The sequence below is a fragment of the Sparus aurata genome, chromosome 8, assembly GCF_900880675.1.
Source record: "Sparus aurata chromosome 8, fSpaAur1.1, whole genome shotgun sequence".
NCBI classification, from domain to species: domain Eukaryota; kingdom Metazoa; phylum Chordata; class Actinopteri; order Spariformes; family Sparidae; genus Sparus; species Sparus aurata.
The window spans coordinates 8,491,106-8,499,820 of NC_044194.1; the positions used below are offsets into that span (position 1 = coordinate 8,491,106).

An 8,715-nucleotide genomic window follows, 5' to 3' on the forward strand; every position below is an offset into this window, starting at 1 on the left:
CTAGGTTTATTTTGCACCATAGCATTCTATGTGTGTAAGACTGACGAATGACCGCAAGCTTAGTCATGTCTGATTCAGCCGTTTTGGGCTTGAATAATCAAAGATACAGATATTTCACTGTCTCTGGATGAAGCGCTGGCAGGTAGCAGGGCTCGGGATGAGCTTCAGAGATGTTTCATCAATCAGCCTCTCATCCTGCTCCGTCTGCGGAACGGATCCATCAACGAGGGCACAACCTGTGAAAAACAACCTCCCTGCTGTGATCCAGCGAGAGCGCTCCCGTGTTTTCAGTGGGGGACGCAAATTGTCATTGGTTTGAAAGAAAGTATATCAAAATTCATCAGTTAATCATTAATTTTATATAATATATGTTGGACGTTTGACATTAGAAATCAGAGTCGGCTACATTAGGAGATGATAAACGTAACCATTTAGTAAACCAAACTTGAATGATAAATTAAAATAACACAAAATTCAACAACTAGCCCAACAAAATCCAACCCATACCAGTGTGTTGTTTTATTTTGATATAATTTGTCATTTGCAACAAGATAATTTTTGATGTATTTGCGCACATCTCCGATTGTCGGTTAATAGGCTTTTAATCTGATTAACTCTTAACAGACATCATGCGATTCATCATTAATCATTATCATCCCTAATTTGCGCTCAAATTATTTTGAAAATCCTCTTCCCACACATGTACCAAGGCAAACAGAAACACATGTCTTTTTGCAGAAAATAAAGTGTAATTGCCACATTGAAATGCTTAAAATGTTACCTGATGCTTCTCCCTATTAAAAATTCCGGAATATATACTTTTATGTTACAAGCTGCTAATCATAAGAGGAAATGTGGACTGGTGGCTTCAAATTTTTCACATCACACTCCTGTTTCCTGAATGTTGGACCAGGACTGGACATTTTTAACCGCAGGGGGGCTTTAACACGGGAATCTTTGCACCTTTGTTTTCACCAACCTGCCCTTTTCTTAGCGAACAGCACGAGCATGACTGTAAAACCTGTCACTACGAGAAGGATGACTGTGGGAGGCTGCCGTCTAGTTTCCAGCAGGTTACTCACGCTCTCGTCCGTCTTGTCTTTTTCCTGCAGACGAGCCTTCCAGGAGTACTACCAGGAACATCTGGAGTACGCCTGCCCCACCGAGGACATCTACCTGGAGTAAGAAGTGTTGCCATGACGACCGCCTTCTTCCTCCGCAGCTTGTGTATGTTCATCGAGTTTGCCACCAGAGGGCGCTGCCAGTGGGGGTCTTCTCTCCATTGTAAAAATACTCTTCTGTGTCCCTCTAAAACTGGGATGTTCATTTCTACAGTATGCTAGGCATTTGACTGATTTCATCCATCTCTCTCTCACTCTCTCTCGGTTTATTTCCATCAGTCTCGATGGATCGATTGCCTGTTTCTTTTATCTTTTTTCTATGATATGAAAACTAAGACGCTGAGCACCTGTTTATTTAAAGGTTCCTCTTTTGAAATGAAAAAGAAAACAATATACCTACTACTGCTGTTTCACTTTTCAATGCATGGCTAGTAGGGTTACTGCACACAGACACACAGAGAAACACACATATCCAAGTGAATGGCAAGCAGCTCAACAATCAGTAAGGGAACAGTGTAGAATCGCGAGGTCCGGCGTTTGATTAACTGTAAATATGTATTTGTTCAATATTGACAAAACTGCTCATTTGATTTCTACTGATAGTGACATTGGAGCAAAGTAGAGAGAGTACAGTGAACTGTCCTTGGTCCGAGCTTACCCCTGTGTCGCGTACAAGACGTAGTGTGTGTTGTAAATAAATGTATAGAAAGTAGACATACAGGCGCCTCATCCAGACTAATTAAGAAACACTCACAGCTGAGACTAATGGAGGGGACTTTGTGTGGTCGTGGGTTTTACCGACCCACCCTGACGAGAGTCACTGCAGGTAAAGGCGATGCTAGAGCTGTAACGACTCGGAATGAACTTTGAATGTCATTAAAAACCCTGCAGATATCTTAATTCAGCTCGGATTATGTGCCGTAACTTGTCAGCACATTCGGATGAAACGACGAAAAAAACATTTTACTTCTGTCTTGTCCTCAAAGTTGCACTGCTTGCTGTCCGTCACCGTGGGGAGCTTTTCATACAAACTCACTCAGCTGTTTAACAAAAACAAAAAAATCACACATCACTGTATGCTTTGCTGTGATTGGTGTGACTTTCAGGTCAAAGAATGCAAAAGGCCCCCTGAAAAGCCATATTCTCACACCTCTGACTGTTTGACTGGTTTTTAGTGACGTCCTAGTCTCCATTTTCTTTTGACTTGGCGGTTTCGACGATGGAAAAAGGAACGACTAGATTTGAGCGCGAGCCACACGTCAGGAATTCTGTATTGCAGTGTGCCTACTGTACAGTGAGAGCGTCCTGCTAACACTCCGGTCCCGGTATCACAATGTAATCAAACCTTTAATAAAGCATTCAAAGGGAGGTTTTATAGTAATGTAAATGGTTAGACTTGAATCTTGTTTTTTAAGTATGGTGGATGAAAAGGGACGGCCACATGTTCCCACGTTTGTCTGGTCAAAAAGGTCAAAGCATCATTCGCACGTCACACAATAAACTACTGGGGTTGCTGTAGCGTACAATAGCTAACAGTCGAGCACCTTATATAGAGAATACGATGTGGTCACTACAGCCATCTGAAATTTTCAGGCATCTCCATGTTCTATCAGACACTGTTTAGCATCTCGTTCTGCCGCTTTCAGTCACAGTCCGCCAGAGCCGACACCTCAGATCTGCAGGATTTCAGTTTCACACTGAAAGCCACACGTGGCGGGAGAGAAGTAGGGTGTTATCTACATATGTATCGCTGTCAGTTAGATCATGTATATACAATAGCGAATCTAAGATAGTGCTGTGTCCTTTATGTTGAGTATGTTATGAAATGAAAATGAATATGTACATTAATTAAAAAGACGTTTAAACAAAAAAAATTGCGAAGAAGAAGATCACAACCAGACGAAAAACCCCCCTCCTGACGGAAAAAGAAAAAAACACGTAAAATATCTGTGATCTGCAATAATTTTATTTCAGTGTCTTATGTTTCTACACACGATTTTATCTCCGTCACTCGCGTGGCATTTGGGTTCCTGCCAACTCCATAAACTCTCTACAGACAGGCTTCAGCAGCACATTTAGGGCACATTTGTAAGATGTGACATCATGAAGTGTGTGACACATCCACCAGACTAACGACCAATCTGCTGTTAGAGCTGAATAGTGACTGAGTCAGCCGCCACTGGAAAAACTACTTTTTTGCGTCTTGCCGATTATAGTAATCGCCTCCGAGCTCCAACAGTGTGTGACCCATCTCTGATCCGTATCTATTTGCTTCTGACTTATGTTTTTCTATCTTGTTACAGCCTAGTTAAAAAAAACAACAAAAAAAACCCTTCTCTCCACACAGCTACACAAAAACAACCTCTGAGGATGATCTAGTCCCATATAGCCGCTGAGACAGTTAAACCAAACTTTTGACTTTATTACATTAACAAGATTCTTCACTGTATACCTAGAGCAAAACAGTATGTGACAGAACAAACATATCCTATCTTGTATCTTTAAAAACGAGGACTTGTAAAATTCCAGGGAAAAACTGATTTAAAAAAAAAAATGACAAAAAAATCACTCTGCCTTGTCATGGGTTTGGTCTTATGAATAAAATATATGCTTGATGTCCGAAACCTTCATCGTTGTCTTTATTGTTCTGACCTGTTTTGATTGTATGTGTGACTGAAACATGTTGCGATGCGTCTCTCACTGAAGAATCCACACAATTATTCGAAATCTTTAAGAATAAAAACATTAAAATAGAAGTCAGGAAATGTACAGTACACAGTTATACATTAGTTGTAGATATTAACATTAAAGTACAATCACCTCCTCATTGAGGAAAAAAGATTGTTTGCTGTATTACTTTTCAGTATCAACAGTGATAAAAGTAGCAGTGCATCATCAGATTATCACAAGTGCATTCTTGAGGCAGAATCAGTCCGGCCTTCCCCTCGCTCTCAGCAACAGAAGTTTAAGGATCCGTCCCATCAGCAGTGGCAGCAGCTGGGTTTAGGGCTACACGTGGGATTGCAGCAGGGCTCCAGGTCCCGGTCCGTCCCTTTTGATATCTGGCTCTCTCCGAACACCATGGAGGACTCAAACTGCTCCTTGATTTTCTTGATTCTCTCCAACACGGCTTCAAGGTCAGGGTCTCCCTCAGAAGGTAGGGGGTAGTGCTCCGAGGGGTCGGCCTCCAGGTCAAAAAGAAGAGGGGGGTCGTGGGCCTTGAGGGCTGCAATTGGAGAGCAGTCCGGGTCTGGGATAGTACCGCTGTGGCTGGCACCTGATGCACAAACATAGACAGGCAGGAGCCAAGAAACACCTTAGATCTGACCGTGGGATGAAGCTTGATTGTGAGATTTCAACAAATATTATGTATGTGAAGCCGACCGTACCTCGTGTGTAGAAGTGGGCCTTGTACTTCCCTAACCTGAGAGCAAACAGACCGAACATCTCGTTGGGATCTGTAGGGTAGAACATCATCGCCTCCCTTTTACTCTGCAGAAGAAAAAAGAAGGTTAAAGATTCAAATGAATACATCAGCTTGTTTCTCACGTTATTCAAAATCTACAAAGAGTGTGAGATATTACGCCGCTACCTGTCCCTGGTTCAAAAGGATGTCTGTCATATCGACCCCGTCCAGCATCACCGGGGGCAGTTTGGCTCCTGCCAGACTTGCGATGGTTGGGAGGATATCTAGAGTGCTGGCCATCTCATGAGTCACACCTAAACAGATGCACGTGGAACCAGGCAGGCGGCAGAAGGTCATGTGCAAATCGGGGTAAATTCGATTCATTATGGTGTTTATTTTCATGCTCGAATCAAAGGAAACAGTTGATGCCAGGAATGAATGAAATCAGTGGAAAATGTGCAGCTCTATCCGCAGCTGTACATGTAGGGAACTGAAGTTTAGTGTCTTTGCATTAAGTTAAGACTTTTTTAACGACCTGGCCCGATTGTCCCTTTCCAGTAGGCGATGGCTGGCTCTCTCATGCCCCCCTCGTATGTGGTGCCTTTTCCACATCTCATAGGGCCGGCGTTACCTCCGCGGGACATACGCATCAGTTCAGGCCTACACACAGAGACGGGAATAACATGCCATTTGATACAAGACAAAAAAATGCGACACTTTAAATTACTGTACCACAGCTTGTGTGGAGGGGGGGAAAGAAAGAAAACCAACCCATTGTCTGAAGTGAAGAGGACCAGTGTGTTGCCGATCACGCCTGTTTTCTCCAGGGTTATCATTAGCTGTCCGATTGTGTTGTCCAACTCCAACAGAGCATCTCCAAATGGGCCCCTTAATGTTCGCCCCGCTGCCCCTGGACCTGCATACTGCGGGTAGTGGGTGTGCTGTACAAAGAAAGCAGGAAAAGGTGAAGAAATGAATGTAATATTCGCTGTGACATGAATGTGGACACATTGTCGACCGTCCTTGTTCTGAAAAAGTCCTCTAGACGTGGATACAAATTGTAAAAACACATTTTTAAAAGAGATGACTGATTCCACACTGATTTGGCGTCACCAATTTTTTACTTATTCACACTTTTAATACTTTATAAAATATTCAAAGTTTTCCAGGAATTTTGCACTTTTTCATTTTTTTTTCTAAGTGTTATCCACTTGATCTTACTCTCAGCGAGAAACTGATAATTTTAGACCATTTCCCACTCTTCCAGCTCTTCGTACTCCTTCAGCTGCTCCTTCATAAAAAGTTAAGTTAGCTATGCGGTTAAGCTTCCAGCCATTAGCTGAGTAACGCGGTTCAGCCCTGAACTTACACTGTGATTTGCATCCTTGAGCCCTTTCGTCTAACTGTTCATACTCTTTTCATCTTGTATCTACTCATTCATACTTCAAGTCAGAAGCTCTATTCAAACCTTATAATGCATGAGTTTAATTCAACTTTTAAATCCCAGTCATACTAATTCGACCCTTTACCACCTTCAGCTGCTTCTTCATGCAAATTAAAACCAAGAATTCAGTTTCAGAGTCAGCTTTTCAACATCTTGCATTCACACTTCAATGACCTCTGAAATTGCTTCCCTAGGTTTAAGTGTATTTTTACTCTGTACTGATGGTTTTTTTTGTTGCTTACATGGGAGGGATAGTAGAGGAAGAAAGGTTGTTTTTTCTTGGCTGATGCGGTGATGAAATCGGTCGCAAAGTCGCTGTACGCCCTCTCCAGATCGAGGAAGTTCACAGGCTGCTGCTTGATGACCTCGTTGTGCATGAGGGGAACGGTCACAACGCCGACGTCGCAATTTCCGAAACACTTGACGTCTGGAGGGAAACAAGTCAGGTTGTGACAGGGGCCCTGGGAGAGGGGAAGAAAGAGGACAGAAAAGTAAATAGATATTGAACAAACAACCCTGCTTTTAACAAATAAACATTAAACTACTTTTCAAAACTACCGACCATGTCGTGGGAGTAGGGGATGCCCAGGTAATGGTCGAACCCCTGCTTGGTTGGAAGAAACGTCCCATTTGCACCAACTCCCAAGTGCCATTTCCCCATGGCGGCGGTGGCGTAGCCCAGAGGTTTCAACACTTCAGCTATGGTGGTCTCATTCAGAGGAAGGCCGCCTTTAGAGCCTGGGTACAACACTCCTGGGTAGACACCCGAGCGGGTCTGATAGCGCCCCGTCAACAACGATGCCCTGAAGAGCCATCGAAACAAAACAAGGACGTTACTCAGTGTGGTGTAGACTCAACTGTTTTCATGTAGTGGCTAGAAGTATTTAAACCATGTACTTATCCACAAATCTTAGAGTTCTAATTAGTATGTTATCAGCTTTGTGGATGAAGGATGAAAACAGTGTAGAATACGCAGACCAGAGGGATAAAACTCCACCCAAATGTCTGTTTTTTATACGAGCTTACACTTACGATGGGATTTTAAAAGTCACTTGTAAAAACTGTAAATGTGTAACTACAATCTGTTGTTTGATATAAGACGCTTGGCCGAATCAGTGAATTTTCCGAGGTGGATCAAATGACATATTATTTCCTGTTTTGGTCGGAGCATCAAGATGTTTTTGTGTAACTTCAAATCTTAATACTAGGAAGCGCTTAATAATGAGGTTGAAGCGTCCTCACAACAAAAACAGGATCTGTTTTCACTTCCCACTTCAAGTTTGGTTCTGCATGTTATTGTATCCTGGCTATACGCGCGCACACACACACACACACACACACACACACACACACACACACACACATAAACAGACCCCTGGCAGAATCCCTGCTGGAAAAACCAGCACAGACCAGCACCAAAACACATCATATGCTGGTCTTGCTGGTGACTGATCACCAGCAAGACCAGCATATGTTGTCAAGCGTCTGATTTTTGGACTACAAACAGCAGGTAAAGTGGTTAATTCTTCCAAATGGACGGTTTTACTTTGGTCACCAGCATTATGTTTTGTTTTGGTGCTGGTCTATGCAGTTTTTTACAGCAGGGATGCTAAATGTGTGTGTCCTTGCAGGTCAGAAGCAGGTCGTATACAGCATGTTACTCACACTCAGCCTCTCTTTACACTAACATTTAAGGGGTGTAAGGTGTGTTTAATTCTAAGTCTATAATAGTCAAGCAGCAGAGGGTTGAGGCATAAATTACAGTGTGAGGACAGATAAATAATCAGGTTGTCCAGTCCAGCCCTGACTCTCATACACACACACACACACACACACACGCACACACACGACATTTAACTCAATAGTCAGTCCTCCGTAAGCACAGACGGATACCTGGACGGGCTGCAGACCGGGCTGGTGCAGTAGAAGTCTGTGAACCGGAGTCCATCCTCTGCCAGGCGGTCCAGGTTAGGGGTGAGTGAGCTGGGGTGTCCATAACAGCCCAGGTCCCCGAACCCCAAGTCATCCGCGAAGAGGAGCACGAAGTTCGGCGGCGAGGCCGAGCAGGTGTGGAGCAGTAAAATGTTGAAGAAGAAGAGGCGGCTGTAGTCCATCCTGCTGCGTCTGAGCGGAGAAGAGGAACCACAACAGGACGTCACGTGCTCCCTGGTCGCGCGCGGATGACATCACGCGCGCCCAGGAAATGTAGTCAAGCGTCTGATTTGTGGACTACAAACAGCAGGTAAAGTGGTTAATTCTTCCAGATGGACGGTTTCACTTTATTACTCTGTAATAAATCAGAGCAGCGAACAACAGGAGAGTCCAAACTTCAGACTCAGGTGATGTGTAGATGATTATTGATGATTATTGTAGCTTAATGTGTCCCTGAACAATCTGCATGTTTCCTTTGGTTTTTGCTTTTTAACAATTTAACCTGTCTTCAAACAGTCCTGCTTTATGTTAGGATTCTAGTGCTGCTATGTAGGCTACATGCACACTATTGGTATACATTCTTGTGTTTTGTATAAGCTGGTTTAAAAAAATAGGCTTAGTTAATTTTTAATGTGAGTGGACTTAATATGTGAACTGATTGGATCTGTTCATTGATTCAGCAGAGTGGTTATAAAATAATGGACACTGTGCTCTTTATATGAGCCCTTAAAAAAATGGGTTTCAACAGGATGCTTAACAGGAAGTCAACTATTTGACCTGTCACAGCTGCTTATCTGAACTTTTATGATAAA

General features: G+C 43.1%; 2 protein-coding genes across 4 annotated transcripts in view; one reads left to right on the top strand and one right to left on the bottom strand.

Moving 5' to 3' along the window:
- The window catches only part of mapk8ip2 (mitogen-activated protein kinase 8 interacting protein 2), a 32,136-nt gene extending 28,391 nt beyond the window's left edge, over window positions 1–3,745 (top strand). For 2 of the 3 annotated variants that reach the window (XM_030425267.1, XM_030425268.1), the window contains one exon: window positions 1,113–1,189. In XM_030425267.1, coding sequence (XP_030281127.1) covers window positions 1,113–1,185 — 73 coding nt within the window. In that variant the 3' untranslated portion in view covers window positions 1,186–1,189. Of the gene's footprint in view, window positions 1–1,112 lie in introns of all 3 variants that reach the window. The other variant, XM_030425266.1, reaches the window with a different exon arrangement.
- arsa (arylsulfatase A) lies at window positions 3,523–8,135 on the bottom strand. The gene is made up of 8 exons (XM_030425270.1): window positions 7,865–8,135; window positions 6,534–6,774; window positions 6,214–6,432; window positions 5,299–5,468; window positions 5,063–5,187; window positions 4,714–4,841; window positions 4,511–4,613; window positions 3,523–4,398 (listed from the first exon to the last, which is right to left on the bottom strand). Exons 1-8 carry the CDS (start codon window positions 8,083–8,085, stop codon window positions 4,103–4,105), a joined length of 1,503 nt encoding a protein of 500 aa, XP_030281130.1. The 5' UTR covers window positions 8,086–8,135; the 3' UTR covers window positions 3,523–4,102.
- Window positions 8,136–8,715: the final 580 nt, after the last annotated feature.

What these genes read in the sequence shown, in the direction of transcription:
- arsa (XM_030425270.1), bottom strand. Translation starts at nt 8,085, where the DNA reads ATGGACTACAGCCGCCTCTTCTTCTTCAACATTTTACTGCTCCACACC. An exon ending in TCCCCTACTCCCACGACATG is followed by an intron (nt 6,433 to 6,533) that starts GTCGGTAGTTTT and finishes CCCCTCTCCCAG; the next exon opens with GGCCCCTGTCACAACCTGAC. An exon ending in TCCTTTTGAACCAGGGACAG is followed by an intron (nt 4,614 to 4,713) that starts GTAGCGGCGTAA and finishes TTTCTTCTGCAG; the next exon opens with AGTAAAAGGGAGGCGATGAT.